General features: G+C 33.6%; 1 protein-coding gene across 2 annotated transcripts in view; it reads right to left on the bottom strand.

Moving 5' to 3' along the window:
• Positions 1 to 17,707, bottom strand: part of MYOZ2 (myozenin 2) — a 34,850-nt gene that overhangs the window by 2,783 nt on the left and 14,360 nt on the right. For both annotated transcript variants that reach the window (XM_082389695.1, XM_082389696.1), the window contains 3 exons: positions 15,630 to 15,799; positions 10,053 to 10,182; positions 4,954 to 5,137 (listed from right to left, as the gene is read on the bottom strand). In XM_082389695.1, the coding sequence (XP_082245821.1) occupies positions 4,954 to 5,137; positions 10,053 to 10,182; positions 15,630 to 15,799 (484 nt within the window). The remainder of the gene's footprint in view (positions 1 to 4,953; positions 5,138 to 10,052; positions 10,183 to 15,629; positions 15,800 to 17,707) is intronic.

The following is a 17,707-nucleotide window of genomic DNA, read 5'->3' as shown; positions in this document are numbered from 1 at the left end:
TTTTACCTCCCCTGTAACCCTATTTTCCATCTTTCATTATATCCACTGGTCTGTCTGTCGTATTTCTTACCAGCCTGCACTCCAAGAGGACTGGAATTCTCTCTGATGTATCTTTGTAACTTACTCAATATATGTACTTGTATAATGTATTGTACCTAGAAGATTCTTATAAACGTTTGGACAATGGAATTGGCAAGTCTATATAGATTTTCCAGTATTGCAGAGACTATTTTAAAGCCAGGAAGAGATCTGATTTTCTTCAAAGCTCAATCACCTATGATCTTTCTTGAATATCTTAATTTCTGGGTGATAATAGTGAGGGACCATGGAGTCTGATAAAGTAAGGAGAAAATGATTGATAGACTTTGAAAAATGAGATGGCTTTGATGTGTGGAATTGAAACATTATTGAAATAAAGAATAAATGAAAAATAAAGATAAAATGTGGTAGAGAGTGGGATGCTTGAAATTGAGATTTTGAAGGTGATGGTAGGTATTGGTAGTGACAAACTTTAAGAAAAGCCAAGAGTGACTAAGGTGGGATCGAGAAACGGATCCTTAAAAGCAAGACAGTCAAGGACTTGAAAGGGCTGAGAGTTCAGTGGATCATTTACGTGGATACTTAAACCACCAAAAAGTGATGACAGGAATAGTACTGGGGAAGAAGAGGGAGAGCCAGATAAGATCTTCAGTGCCCATAATTTTCTTGTCTTCCAGTGTTTTGCTCCCTTCTGAAGAACAGTATGTTTTACTTTCTATTGCATCTGTTCTCAAGATAACTGACCTTATAATATTTTCCCCAAATTGCTGTGGAAGATATGGATAAAAACAGATCACTGACTGATGCAGTAACCTCAGTCTAATGTAGTATTTCAGCAATCATATCAGTATAAACTTTCACATCCAGGGCCTAAAACCATTACTCTGGAGGTGAGAGAGATTGCTTAGGAAAAGAACTTTAAGAATTTAGATCATCAGTCAGGTGCTTTATGACTGTTAAACTTCAGAAGGCATAGTAATAATGAAAGCTAATATTTATTGACAGGGTACTGTGCGCCTGACACTGTTTTAAGTGCTTCTCAACTCTTTTGGTATAGGAGTCACCTTGGGATCTTGTTAAAGTACAGATGCTAATTCAGTCAATCTAGTGTGTGTCCTGAGATTCTGCATTTCTAACCAGTTCCCAGGTGATGCCAGCACAGCTGGTCTGACCACACTTTGAGTACCAAGCTTTACATGATTGTCTCATTAAATTCTCACAACAACCTTATGAGTTGATTCTTTTTATATCCCCATTTAATGGATGAAACTGAAGCACAGATAGTTAAATGACTTGCCCAAAGTCACCCACCTAGTAAGGTGTAGAATCAGGATTTAAATCTAGGCATCCAGACTCACTGAAGGCCTTCTCTTCTATACTACCTTATATCGTACCCGCACAAGATAATTCTTAAGGAGTATTGGGCCTTCTGAGATCACTTTCTAAGTAGAGCAGTATATTTAGGAATCTCAACCATGTGGCTGTGTCTAAATGATGTCAAACCAGGTTGCTATCACATTCGTGATGTAACTAGGTGATTAATGTCCCACATTTTGTCACGTGATTTAGTGAATTGAAGAGTCTTTATGACTCAAATTTGACTCAGTATATAAGTAAAACTTCTTATTCTTGGATGTCCAAGATGTCCAAGACAATATTTTGTCATTTTAGAAATCTACCACTGTAAAGCAATAGTTTGTTCATTTGTTGATTCAGTCATTTATTCATCTAACAAATTACTGATTGCTTATTATATCTAGACACTCTGCTATATGCTAGGAATTCAAAGATTGTAGTAGGTCTTAACCTCAATGAACTCACAGACAAGAGAAGAGTGAAACGTGAGGGGGAAAAAAAACACGTATGGACCAATATAGTTACTTTAAGGGAAAAATTTCCTGAATGCAGAGGAGGTTAGGGTAAAGTTTGGAACCTGGGATCAGGACCCGCCACATAATTTTGTAGGGCACAGTGCAAAATGAAAACTCGAGCCCCTTTGTTAAAAAATTGTTAAGAATTTCAAACATTAAAGCAAAACATTAAACCAGCCATGGGCTTTTCAATTGTGGGGCCCCCAGCAATTGCACAAGACATACATTCATTTGCGGGAGTTTAAGAGTATATGGTTATCCATTGGATACAAGAGGCTGGAGTTGAGCATTTCTAGATTTAGGCTGAATTTGGTCAATTAATCTTGTATTTATTAATTCCAGAAATCACCTTTATTCATTTATTTATTTTTTTCTGAATTAAATGAAAAAGGAAATGTTCCCGTGCCACTGAAATCCAGTATTTGGGTTTGGCATTTAGTGCATTAGCTTTTCCCTTTTTATCCAGTTCTGTTTTGTTTTTCCCACCCAATTTGTGGGTCATTTTCTTCTGTAAATGAAAACATTCCCTTCCGTTCATCACCCATCTCCTACCTCCTACCACTTATGCAGTGAAAGGTTGCTCTTTGAAAAGCAGAGTTTTCTTTTCTTTGGCACCATTGAGACTATATCCTGTTTAAATTTTTATTGCCCTTGGACACAAAGTAAAGAAAATCTTTTAACAGAGATATTAAGCATTCAAAGTGAGAGACTATTTGTAAGATTTTTAAGATCTCTGAAAATAGTTTCAAGTTTTAGTTAGTGAAGCAAAAAATTCCACTGAAAGATTTGGAATATTCTACTAAAAGATCACTGTGCATCTCTGTGATTCCCGTAACATAATTTCTTCAAACATAGATCTGACTTAAAATAATTTTTACACTTTATCATCTATGTAGTGACTAACAAGCTTGTTTCACTCAGATTCAGTTAATATGTGCTTTGTTGTTTATTTCAATTGATGAATAATTGGTTTGCATTTGTAAAAATTAATAGTGCTGGACATATAAAACACCCATAATAATTACTGATTATTCTATAAGGTAAAAAATTATGTAAAATGGTTGTATAGAAGTTAAAATAAATTGCTCTACTAAATAGATAACGCATGTAATATATTTAAAGGTACTTAATCATATAATCACACAATGTATTTACAGATGAGGAAATTAAACAAGGAAAGGTTAAGTGACATACCCAAAGTCATACAGCTCTTTGAAGCAGAGCTGGAAACCTCCTTGCTCCTAGTTTACTTTTCCTCACATGTTACATAGGTTTAATATAGTGTTATTTAAATATAACATAAATATTTAAATATCTCAAAATGAGCATAAGAATACAAAGTTGTATTAAACTATGGGCTATTTTGAAATTATGATTAGACTTGGGAGCCCATTCTCATCCAGTCATTACCACTGCTGAAGGCTATAAGACTGTATCTCACTCTTACATGCTTTATTAACAATATCTAGTAATTATGTATAATAATATGGGGCTACCAAAGAGCATTATTTTACTCTTTGCAAAAGACTTTGAGAATATTTGTAAACTACTTATTTCCTCCTCCTTCCTCTCCCTGTCTCTGTTGTTCTCATTTGTTTTTACAAAAAGAAAAAAATAGATATATTCAAATAAAATTTTCTCAGGTAAAGGAGAACTACTAGCAAGTTAAGTTCTCTCCCCCCTGCCCCTTTCACACACACATACAGTGTTACATTTACAAAAGCCTTGATTTAACACAGGGAGCTACATTACCTAATTATATAGTATTGTGTTCATTGTTATAGCACTCACGTGGTCTTTATACAATCAATAGGCATCTCTTTATAACCAACCCAGATACTATAGTGTGTTTGTAGAACTGGAAGCAAGCTGCTCAGCAGGTATGGGGTACTGAAGCCACAAGGTATACAGAAGTCATATGGCATCTCTAAAGCACTAATCTCAAAAACAAGCCTCAAGTATTCCATTAGTTTCCATTTTTTCCTAGTGTTTTACTTTTATAATTTTCTATATTCTCATTTTTGAAAAAAATTATATCATTGATTAGAATGGGCTTTCAACATCCTTTCTTTGCCATACCTCAAACCCTCCTTAAACTCTATGGTATACCTCATTTATGCAATAGATGTAGTACTAATACTATTAACATTACTAATAATGCTAGTAGTACTAGATGTAATACTAGTAGATGTATTACTAATAATAGATGTACTACTCATACTATTACTATAGCAATATGTGAAAACTAAAATGTTAATAGTACAATAATTTGAAAAGTACTAAGGAAGGTCACTATTTAAATGCAGCCTTTGTGGCATTCTTTTGTAAATCAAAAATTTACTCCTTAATTTATTAATTTTTAAGTGAATAATCACTAAGCGGCCTATAAATTGAGTGGGTGTGAGACAGGATACTGGAGATATTTTACTCTAAAATGAAAATCTAGTGGTCAAAGAATGGATTATGAGACCATTAAAAATATATGGAAATTATAAAAAATGGATAACAGGGAAAAATAAATGTCCATTGTGTAAACTATAATGCAGATATTATTTGGCAGTATTTTTGGTAGAATAAGTATTGGTGTGTACATGTGCTGGAGTCTTGGCCCTAAATTACCTTTAATCTGGCTTAAAGCCTACGCAAATATAAATTGGAACCTAGAGTTAGATGGTAATTCTCATAGTCCTGCATGCAAATTATTTCTGAAATTCTTGAACAGCTTTGTCATTTGGAGCAACACATAAACTAATAATCAACCTGCAAATTAGAAATTATTATTAAAATAACATTTTATAATATGGGAGATGATCTTAGTGATTGTTTCTGAATTATAGCATTCATTGTTATACTAAAAAGGGACTAAGGTTTGACATATTAATAATATTGCAAAAATGTGTCTTTGCCTAGGCTAAGGAGATATTATATATTGCTATTTAGAGTCTTTAAAAATTTTTTTCTACCAGAAGATTCAGTTCTCCATACCGTGATATAAAAGTCTTGGTATTGCATGCCAAAGTGTCACCCAGGATAATTGAATTACCTGTTAAAGCTCCTGTAATCAGGCAGTTCTGCCTTTCCTTCAGGCTTGAAAAGTTTAGGGTATAAAGCCTCTAAAAGCTCCGGATCACTGCTAATGGCCTGTTCCCAGGGTGACTGGTAGTACTTAGGGACAGCTGTGGTGTTGAATCTTTCAGGAGGAATTTCCTTCAGTGGTCCAGAATATCCTTTGGAAAAATATTGCAAGAATAAGTAAACACAGAGTACCTAAGAGTTACTAAACTCCACCTAACATTTTCCCATGTTTAATTTTTCATGCAGGGGTAAATTTATGAAGAATGCATTCTTTTTATGATCTCTCAGAAAAGAGTAGTCTGAAAGTGTGAGACATTTTTAAACCCCTTTTAATTTATGGAATTTTCAAAAGAAACCATTTAGTGTTTAATTTTACCAAATCATAGTTAATTTTTTCCTTGACTATCTCAGTATATATTTGTTCAATGAAACTATTAACTTAATTTTTTAAAAATTGTGCCCCTTATATTAATTTATACTAGGCCTTATATACCACACTTAATGGATTAATTTAGAAATGTAAATTGAGTGTCTACTGTGGTCTAGGTTCTGGGGAAATATCAATGAAGACAAAATCTCCCTCCTGTGGAGCTGATTCTTTAGAAGTAATGTTCAGGTGTTGACTATCCTAAATTTCTGAGTGGTCTGTAAAATGTTTAAGCTTCAAAATGGTGAAGCAATTTGTTTCCACTGTCTTAATCAGGCCCTTCTTATTCCCTGATGTGTCCATCCCTTGTTTACTTTGTTCCTGAGGATTTCTAACTTTTCTGCTTCCAGTCTCACCTCCTCAATTTATTCTCACATGAGCTAGAAATTTTCTGTAAGTACCATTTAAAAGTCACACACATTCCTGGCATAAATGTGAAACCATTTTCACATGCATTAAGTGACAATCTTCAAGTCTTCAAAGGCACAGCTGTTTACTCTCCAGCTATACTACCATAGCACCTAGTTATGTCTTTCATATAATCCTCTCTTCCACCATGTCACAACCTCTACCATGTGATCACTCCTACTTTTGGGTTTCCCTGATGCTCTTTTCCTTCTCTAAAATGTTTTCTATTTTCTTCTGTCAAACCATGCCTATCCTTTTTTTACACTAAAAATTACTTTTTCTTTTCCAAAAACTCTTGATAATTTCACCAGTAGACAGTTATTTGTTTGCAGTAATTTAATTTTCTTCTGATTGTCTCCGGTATCAAATGGTAGTCTCTTCGGTAGGCTGCTTCTCTCCACTTGCCACTTAAGTGTTGGTGTTACTCAAAGCTCTTTTCTTAGACTATACACTCTGCCTAGAAAATTTCATTTATATTCTTGGCTTTAACTGTGACCTACATATTGATGATTCCAAGGTTTGTTTTTGATCTCCAGGCCCTTCTATTCAACTACCTATTATATTTGTCCAAATTAATACTCTCCTGGCACCCTTTATAACCTATCTAGACCTACATGCATCCGTTTTCCAATACATCCTGCTTCTTTTTGTATATTGGTCATCTTAGCAAATGTTATCACTACCCTCAGATGTCCAAGACAGAAGCACTGTCCTAGACAATTCCTCATTCCCACAACAAATCAATAAGTATTACCAACTATACTTGAGGATTCCTAAAATAAGGGCTCTCAACTTTGTGTTTCTGAATCACCTTGGGCACCTACTTAAAATGCTGATAATGGAGTCTTCCCTCCAAAGACAGGAAGTTTCAGGTATTGCTTACAAATTGTATGCAAGTGATTTGCAAACAGAACATTGGGAGATCTTGTTCTAGCAAATTACCTCTTTCCTCCTCATTTCCATTTTTACCTGCCTGGTTCAGGCCCTGCGCATCTCTTGCCTGGGTTTTCACAGTAGCCTTCATACTAATCCTTTAGCTCTCAACCCTTCATCCAGGCACCTCCCTGTTGCTGCCTGAGTGACCTTTTTAAGTGGAAAACTTTATCAGGTCACTCACTTCCCTTACTCCAGGTTCTATAATGGCTCCCCAGGGCAAAAATCAGAGCTACTCAGCAAGGGAATTCCTTGGTGGTCCACTGGTTAGCACTTTCACTGCCATGACCTGGGTTCAATCCCTGGTCGGGGAACTAAGATCCCACAAGCCATGCAGTGCAGCCAAAAAAAAAGACTATTCAGTATGACACAAATGGCCCTACCTAACTGTCCAGCCAGCCTCATCTCCTGCCCTCTCCTCTCACATTTTATGTTCCAGAACTGTGGATCTACTTGAAGCTTGTGTCCCGTTATGCCTCCCTGCTTGTTCCATTTGCTCCCTGTGCCTGGAATACTCTCTCTAACTCTTGTCACCTACAAATTGCTATTTTAAGCCTTAGCTTGAGGTTATCACTTCTGTTTATTCACTCCTGACTTTCCCAGGAAAGCACAGTTACCTTTTCCCATGTCCTTCCTTTGTATAGTATACATAACTCTATTACCATGACTACCACATTTTATTTCCTATTCCTTTCCTAAAATTGATCAGAGTCAACCATATAGAAATTGGAAATTTTAAAATTCTGTATTTTAAAAAACTTATTGAAATCCCACTACCAAAACACAAATTTTCCCCAGTTTTTCTTCACCTATGAGCATAATGATCACATAACTATAATTCTAGTGCACATGGAATCTTGTATTTTATTGCAAATCAATTTTGTTTGAAATACTTTTGAAAGCTTCTGCATCATGTTCATGATCATTTTAAGGGTTTTGTAATAATCTAATAATAATCTATTGACTTGAGGTACTATAAATGGTCTAATCTTTTCACATTTTTGAATATTCCAGGTTTTCAAATTTTTTAATAGAATTAACTAATAACTTTTTTCTTTTTTGATATGCTGAATTATTTACAAGAAAGAATTCACATATGTTTAACCTCTCAGAAATAATACAATTCAACAATGCTACATGCCAACATTTTTGTTTGATTTTTAAATATATTTTTAATATAACTGATTTAAATTCAAAGGAACTTCATTCCTACAGTATTATGGCATCGTAAGACTTATTAATTCATATTTGAGATAAGTTGGCTTGTGGAGACATAGTAGGTTAATCAATAAAAATTTTTGCTAAATTGGGATAAGCTACAATTTGCTCCCTGAATTTGTTATACTTTTCAACTCATCGACCAAGAAGGAAGGATCCATTACTCTTGCTTCATCACAAGCTATCTGATAACCTCCAAACTCTCCCTTTTCTTAGTCTATATTACACAGACATATCCAAATATTTAACAATTGAATGTTTAGCTTTAAATAGCTATATGAATTTGTATTTTCAAAATTTTCCTCTCTCTCTCTATCTCTATATATATATACATAGATAGATAGATATTGATAGATAGATTCCTGATGGTAAATAAAATGTACATATGATATTGAATTATATATGCAGAGAGAAAATGAGACTACAAATATAGTGTGGACATTTGTCCTGTCTCCCTATGTATGATTCCTTGAGGGTAGAGATGAATTTTTCTATTCCTTTTGCAATTTCATAGTTTATGATAATGATTAATAATAAACATTTTAACTTAGGAATGGGAGTACCAGATTGAATCAACATAAACTTTTCTATATGTCTTCTGTTTCCTATTAAAAAAAAAACCATACCATTCCAAACATTAGAAAGCAGGAGGTTGCAATATAGTGGTTGGAGCTAAAAGAATATATATATAGTCTGTTGAGTATTAAGAATTAAAGGTGTGTAGGGAAAGGATTAATTTTAACTGAGTACTTTATTATATGTTAGGGACTATACTTAAATTTTCACATTTAATTCTCACAACGACCATGTGCAGTGAGATTTATTTTCCTTATTTTACAGATGGAGAAAACTGAGACTCAAAGAGATTTATTTTCCTTCCCAACACAGTAGTAAAATGGACAGAGATGAAAGAAGCCTGCAGGTTGAACCCAGGTCTGTCTGATTCTAAAGCTTGTTTTTCCCCCATTTGCTTAATGTTGTATTTGAGAACTTAAAATTGTAAAGCTATTTGAGAACTCTGTTATAATGCTTCACTTCAGAATTCTGTGCATTATAATTGTGTATTTGATTCCCTTCAATGTTACTTTATTATGTCTGTCAATACCTTTTCTCATTGTGTTCAATAAGAACGTCCTGATAAGTCTAAACTCATCAGTGACTGACATTCAACTTACTTTTAAATAAGATTTAATATTATACAGTTGCTTTACTTATATATTTTCAAAAACACTATTGCTATTTGAGAAGATTTCCAGAAGTACTCTTGCTAAATTTACTGTTTAATTTACAAACATATGACATAGGTATTGCTAATTTCAATATAAAAGTAGTTGAAAATTTTATAAACCTACTTGATACATTACTCTTGAGGAAAAACTTAAAGGTATTTGCTTTAAGTTATTTTGAAAAGTTATTGTCTAAATAGATCAGATAATTTTTCTGATTGAATATTTCAAAATCAAACAATACTTCTAAGTAACATATACTGATTTGGATAGCATTTGCTTCTCTTTTAAGATAATAAACAAATATACAGTATTAAAGGATTGCATTTAAGGTTCTGTAAGAGAGCAGAAAATAACAAAAGCAATCTCCACAAGGTCGCTTCACATGAGACATCTGTAAATTTGGTACCAGATCTGGATTTAATTCTTGAACAGTCAGTATTGGCTTATAGCTATTCACAACCTCAGGTTCTTAATTTGTAAAATGAGGATTATAATAAATGTCATAGAGTTATTATTAAGTTAGACAAATATATATCATAGCACTTCATAAATTGTACAGTTCTATACAAATAGGATTTCAGTATAATTACAAACAACTTAATTTTTAATATAATAGGTGATTGCCAACAAATACAATGGACCATCTGAAAGAACGTAAGACTCCTGTAAATGTTTTACAAGACTCCTCTAGGTCTAAATCTTTACATTTGTCCTGAACTTATCTACAAAGTAGATATATAATGAGAAAAGCTGTATCACTTAGATACCATTTACTAAAGAATCCAAATGACTTGAGTCATATATTTAAGTGCATAACAACTTTATTGTTCTATTTGTAAGGGGATTAGTTACCTGGTGCAATGTTTTCTGGATTTGGGGGACTTCGTGGATCCGGGGTGTTAGGAGGAGTAAATGGGGCTTGCTGTGAACCACTTTCCAAGTTGCTTCCATCCAATTTCTCATTCTGCATGGCAATATTGTGCTGTATTTGATCAAAAGTAAACTCAACTGAATACTCAAAAATATTAGATACACTAATAGGAGATATCATATGTGCAAGATGCCATTTGTATACTTAGAATTTAAATACAATGCCACTTCATTGATACATGAGGTCTCAATAATTTATATTGTAATTAGTTGAGCTATTGAATGAGAAATTTTACTGATACCAATCTAAGATCTGTTTTGTGATGGCAATCCACTTAATTAATTGCGACTTACTGTGTGCCAGGCACTGTGTCTAGGGCTTTGTATCAATTATGTAATTTGCTATTCACAACATACCTAAAAGGGAAATCTAAGTATTTAATTTTTAAGTCTTTACTAATTTAATATCATACAGCATACTTGCCAAACATACGGCTTAGTCATTTTTACATTACTATTTTATTTATACTTGGGATTTAATGATATGCTTTAATATGCCTTGTTTTAAAATTTAATCTGAAATTTGGACAGCAGTCATGTATAACAAAAAATATTTGCACTCTAAGCTGCATGAACTTATAGAAGGAAGAATTTGGGGTTTCTAGAAAATAAAATGCTTAGAAGAGCATTTGTCTTTAAAGTTTTAGGTGAATTTGTTTTACTCTTATAATTTAGGATTTATTCTATGGCAATATAGCACTTTAAAAACAGTCAGTTTGCATTTTAACAGAGAAAAACAGACATTGTAATAGGTTATATCCTCAGAAATATGGCTAGGACTTATCTCTATGGTAAAGTATTGTTTTAATTATATATGAGAAATATATATATATACTTTTTAAAAAGCCAATCTATTTAAGAAGTGCGTAAAGTCAAATCCATCTTTTAACTTTAGAAGGAAAAATTTATTGAAAACCATAGCAAATAAAGACCAATTTTGACTTTCTTCTGTGTGACATAAGCAGAAAGTATTTTAAAATATTTTTTCATTTCTGTATTTATTTATAAGATGATAAGATAAAGTACAATTTTATAGTTTAATACTTATTCAACTTTATAGAAATGTGAGGATAAAAGACTATTTTGTCCTAAAATCCAAATACTATAATTAAAGGCCATAAATTAAGGCCTCACCTGACAAAATTATGAAGAAAATAAAGTTTATTGCGTTTTCAGGCTTCTCCCACCCACAGCCACTCTCCAGGTGCCTTTTAACTTCACCTTACTCTAGGCAGCACCCTGGTAAAGTTGCTGTGGAAACGAGTAGGGCAATGTTAGTAGGGGTAAGCTGGCTTGTGGAGCCATGCAAGAAGGCATGAGAGGCAACATCAACTAGGTGAGTACAGAGTCTTGATTACTGGGCATAAAAGTTTGCATTTTATTCAATAGGCGATAAGAAACAATTTCTAGAGATGAGTAATGCTATACTCAGATACATCAGTTTTCCATGTTTTGAATTTAGCTCTTAAGTGTTCAACTTTAATTGACTGGGTTAGTATCTTTTTTTTTTTAATTTTATTTATTTAATTAATTTATTTTTATTTTTGGCTGCATTGAATCTTCGTTGCTGCGAGCGGGCTTTCTCTAATGGCGAGCGGGGGCTACTTTTGGTTGCGGTGCGCAGGCTTCTCATTGTGGTGGCTTCTCTTGTTGCGGAGCACGGGCTCTAGGCGCTCGGGCTTCAGCAGTTGTGGCACGTGGGCTCAGTAGTTGTGGCTTGCGGGCTCTAGAGCACAGGCTCAGTAGTTGTGGCGCACGGGCTTAGTTGCTCCGTGGCATGTGGGATCTTCCCGGACCAGGGCTCGAACCCGTGTGCCCTGCATTGGCAGGCGGATTCTTAACCACTGCACCACCAGGGAAGCCGCTGGGTTAGTATCTTTTTTCACTTCTGAACCTACACCACCTCTTAGAAAAGAGAAAAGTTCTTGCTAACTTTAATTATAAATAAAAGCCAGTTGAGATAAATACAGAAAGTTTAATTGTATCATGGATAAAAATTACTTTTTATAAATTACTGAAATGTGCCCATGAAATGAATTTCACCTAAACTTACAAATCATTCTACCTACATTAATTTAAAAATTGTCATACTAACCTCCTTTATAGATAGGAAAAATCAACTCTTTCTAACTAGTCATTAATTACCAGGAGACACCCAGTAGCTATATTGTCATTGTTAAGTATACAAACAAAGCCTTTTAATAGTTGGGTAGTGACTTATTTTAGTTATGATATGAGCCTTAAATTATTTTTTATAAAGTTATTTTTTGAACAAAATAAATATATGTTCAGAATCTCAGTATATTTAGTTTGGTCTTATTTCAGAATTACTTGTTACAGTATACTTCCCCTTTTCCCAGTATTACCTAATTATTAAGGATTTTGAAAAGTCCATAGTTACTAAAAGCATATATAGTCTTAACCGTAAAATGTGAATTGTTTTGATTAACATCCTTTTGTTGTGATTTATAGAAGGAAATTTTAATTCTGATGGATCATTCTTCTATTTTATTTTCACTCTAATGATCATTTTCTTCATCCTTTTCTTTTTTTTTTTTTTGCCTACTTCTGTAAGAAGTTGATCAGTTCATGAACTAGGGCTTCAAAATTGGCATATGTAGCAAGCAACGTATCTTCATTTCTTTTTAAAAACGCCTATTTTCTGTTGTTATTTATGACGTAAGAAGTCTTGTGTGGCTTCAGTTTGCCAGTTTCTCAGCCATAGAGTAAGCTCAAAGCTGTGCTTTTTTTTTTTTTTTTTAATAATACTTAATATTTAAACTAATGGCATTGATTACCAGGGAGTTGGTTTATATTTTCATCTAATGATGTCCTGAACATTATAATAAAATAAGAAATGCATAAATATAAGTTAAATAATTATTTTGACAATATCTATAGCTCAAGGGAAGCAGTAAAAGGAAAAGGTCATTTCAGAAAATGTAGTCAATAAGTTAATTTGATATAAATCATATAAAGATGATTCAAGAATTAGATTATAAGTAAATAGTTGTTTTCTATTTTTCAATGTTATTTTGTCTCTCCATCACTAGACAAGGGGTGTATTTATTTATCTTTGAAATCCCAGCATAGTTTGTAGAACATGGTAGGCAATCAATAAATTTTTGCCAAAAGTATAAATAAATGAATGGAACTAGACCTGAACCTAATATTATTTTTTAAATTCCTGTGACATTATCAATGCTTGCTTCAAGTTGCAATCTAATACTGTGATAAAGCAAATGCGTCATCATACAATGTAGCTCACTATCTTCCTCAATGATTTATTATGCAGGTCATTTTTAGAATGAGGATCAGAGAACACAGATCTTTAAAGCCAGAAAACACCTTACAAAACCATTTGCATCAATCCCTTATTTTATAAATGAGAAAACAGGTCCAGAAAGGCAAAGAAAGTTTTAAATTGACTCCAAATTACACAGATTGTGGGAGAGCCAGGACTGAACCCTGGTCTTCTGGTTCCCAGGCCAGAGTTTCTTTTAATTACACCATGACAAGTGTCAGTGCCAAGAACTCTAGAATTCTGAGAGCTGGGTTTCAGTCTACTTTATTATGGTATTACTTAAGCCAAATAAATGTATGTACTTCCTTGAATACTACTTTCCTCATTTCTAAAGAAGAGAGAGTAAATTTCATCAGACTTCAGAGTATGTTATGTAACTCAATGACATGTGACTTTATTCCATATATTATTATTGTTTATTGCTCTATGTTATTTATCAGCATTTAATTGTTTATTTCAATATAGCTATTTGGGATTATTTTATTTATTTAGTTCCCAATCTTCTAGGAACACTGAAAAACTATCAAGACCTGTTCTTACACATTTTACCTATGACCAGAACATTTGACGACAGGTATATAAGATTATTGTCAGTAATTTGAAATACTAGTGATAAGAGAATATGCTTTATTCTAATGGACATTTTAAATCTCATTGTACCTTCCACCAGAACTGTAGTTAAAGCATTATACTTAGAGATATAAATGTAAGTTATGAAAACTAGATTTATTCATTTATTCAGATGTCTAGACTTGTAGATGACTTTTCAGAGAATCTCCCTTAAGCTGCTATTTTTCATATTATTCTTCAAAGCTGCTTCTCTGTTGTCATTATTGAAAGAATATGATTATATAATTATACTCTGTCAGATGAGGTAGGGGTTATTTTAGGCTCATACTGTATTAGCTGCAGACATTTTCTGATAAGAGGATACTGGGCATAATTATAGGGTAACATAACATTACATTTATCCATGACTTCAAGTGAAAACCATCCTTCATAAGTGTAAATACCATGGTTGAGTAAAATTTGATGTCTAACTGAATTCATAATTATAACTAAATTAAATTCATGGGTGTTGAAGGATGCTCATTAATGTGAAAAAAAACTGTTTAAGATGTTCTCTAACCATTTATTGTTAACCAGCATCATAACAAGGGAAATAGAAATTTCAGGAATGAATAAAATTTTAGTGTTTGTGAGTGTGGTTGTTAGTTCTGTAATGTGTTTTAGTAATTATGATAAAAGATTAGTGAAACCAGTCTGTTTGCTGTAAAGAATTTAGCTGTCCATTCAAAACAACTTAACTAGTGATGGCAGCTGGAAAGGTTTCAGGTTTAAATTCATAAGTAAACTTACAGACTTTTCATAGCTATAGGAAGAAACCCTCAATTAAAAAAAAAAACACAAAAGACAAAAAAACAACTTATATTTGTTGTAGTCTCTAGTATCTCCTCAAATTTAGAACCAATGAACTATTGCTTTTTGATTCTTCATACCTGGTATTTTATTTTTAAAGTCATTTTCCCAAAGCTAATTGTTTTTCTGCTATGAACTTCTTCCTCTAAAATCTCTCTGAATAACAAGAGAATATGGTATTCATGCAATATGTAAAATATAATTTAATTAATTTGTTTGCTTTTTTAAACTTCTGGTTGATGAAAACTTTTGTCCAACGAGTTTTGTCCACATTGGTTTTGTTGTTAATAAATAACAGACTTCTCTACACAATGTGGAATAAATGCTTTGAAAGGAGATCAACTGTGTCTGTAGTTCCCAGGCATGTTTTACTGCCAGGATGTATTCAGCCAATAAAATGCTTATACTTACTTTATGGAGCACTGTGTGCTTTGGAAATGTTTCCATCCCAAACATTTAACCAGTGGTGATAAGACCATGGAAACTTTTAGTACCAAAATCTCCACTCCCTCTCCCTCGTCTTAGCAGAACAGAGGAGTTCTTCAGTGCCAAATCTACAAACTTACAATGTCTGTACTGAACTAAAAAGATACTCATATCATGCATAATATTTCTTTTGTTTATCCACCTAAACTATTCATTATCTTGAAAAAAAAAGTCTAACAGAATCAATGAAAAGAAAATTTGTAGAATACTTGTTTGAGAATCTAATAACACATATAAATTTAGAAGTGCTGCCCGTTTATTTCGATACCACATTATCAAGTTATACCTACATTTATTTGTGCTTTAGATTCATAATGGAAATTTTCAAATGTATATTTGTCAGATCTTCTTTGTCGCATCTTAAATAGTCTGGCACCACGGTTACTGAGATGGGATAATTCTTCCAACATGATGTCTCTGGGGATGCTGACTTTTTTGCCCAGGTCCATGCCATCTACATCTGTAAAACAATATTCATGTGCATGAAAACCCCAAGATAAGCATTTTTAAATGCTTTGCTAAATTTCAGAATTTATTGCCCACTATATGCTAGTATAGTGACTAAAATATAGGCTCTTTACTCAGACTGCCTTGGGTTGAATCCTGGCTCTACTACTTTCTAACTGTATGATCATAGATATGTTACTTATTTTTTGTAAACCTCAATTTCCTTATCTCTAAAGTGGGGCTAATAATAACACCTACTGCATAGGGTTGATACGAGGATTAAATAAAATGCTTCTTATCAAACACTTAGCATCATACCTGGCACATAGAAAGAGTGAATGAAAGTAAGCTGATGACACTATTAATTTAATCTTTCCTTATTTAGTGAGTTTTCAAACAACACTGCTCATAATTCTCTTCATAAGCTCTGTTTGACTCCCAACATTTTTCTGTATCAATTTTAGCAGTCTCTGTTACAAGAATGCCTACCCTTTGGCCCATGCCACCCATTTTCCTATCTCTGTCAGAATGCTATTCATCCTGCATCTAGCACCAAGGAGCCTAACATAAAGTAGGTAGGTGATAAACATTAAATGAATGAATCCTTCTCAATCTAGCTTATGTGCCATTTCTGTCAATTCCTTCTCTAAAATCTCTATTCATACTTATTCATGCCTTTTCTGTATTCCCATAGCACTGAATCACAATTACTTGATTCCATTTTACTTATTTTATGGCTTGCATATTCTTTATGTTTTTGTCTTTATGTCCCCCATGCCTTAAATATAGGAGATGTTCAGTAAACAACTGTTATTTTCTATTTCTAGTACTGAAGGACTTTTGTAAAATCCCAAAGAAATAAAACTCGTCCACTTGCTCCTTTAATCAGAAATATCTTTTTGTGTAACCCACAGAGTTCTTTTGCTACTGTGGACTGCTCTTAAATGCAAAGAAGAAAAATTGGACCATTTGTAAAATAAATAATTATGCTGGTTGATTGGGACAACATTTTCTGATGTAACAAATTAACCCTAATAATTAGGCTTTTGGAGGTCTTTAGGGATAAAATAATAAAATTACTTACAAATTTTCTCCCCATTTTGCCTTGAAAAAAAATCAATTTGTTTATATATTTTGATGTTACCCAGAGAGGAGCTCCACTAATTACAAAAATTATAATATCAAGACTTATGCTTCTGGGAAGATAGAATAGATCTACTTTTCTTTATACCTCTACTAAGTAAAACTAAAAATCCTAGACATTATGTATAAAATAAACATAAGAAGACTCTGGAAGTTGGAGGGAAGAAGGCAGACCAGCTAGGGACAACAAGGTCCTTCCTCAAGACCCAAGGAACAACAAGGTACTGCATTCTCTGGGTTTTCTTTTAGCCCCATATATCCCAGACTTGGAGCTGAAGATGCTATTAACCCAGAAACACCAAAAGGTGCAGCCAAAAGCCTCCAATAAAAGATTGTTCTCACTAGCCAAGACCAGGAAAGGAGCAACCTAGAAAGACAGAAAAGTTTTAGACAATAGCTACTCTACTTCAGCCAAATACCACAGAAAAAACTTTGGCCTCACCCATATCAACAAAGTTCAAGTGGGGAGCCCAGAATTTTACCCTTGCGAGGCTGTAATGAGGTGCCCCAGTGCTCCCATAAGGGTGGTATCAGAGGGGCTAAGGAGGAAGCTGGGACTTTCATCCATGTCAGCCGGTAACAACCCTCCATCCCTGTAGTGTTAGTGGAGACCCGGTGGGGATTCTAGTAACTAAGTGACCCGCCTCAAGTTTCAGTGGGGGCCAACTGGGAAACCTTGACTTCCTACTTCCACCTGGCAGTGATGAGGTGGCACTCTCCTTCCCCTGCTGAAGCAGTGTCAGACTAGGATAGATAAAACAGAAGGCTTAAATAAGAG

Source organism: Balaenoptera borealis (assembly GCF_965194805.1).
Source record: "Balaenoptera borealis genome assembly, chromosome: 4".
Classification (NCBI taxonomy): Eukaryota; Metazoa; Chordata; class Mammalia; order Artiodactyla; family Balaenopteridae; genus Balaenoptera; species Balaenoptera borealis.
The sequence above is the reverse complement of the archived record's forward strand: the minus strand, read 5'-3'. Positions and strand labels throughout refer to the sequence as shown.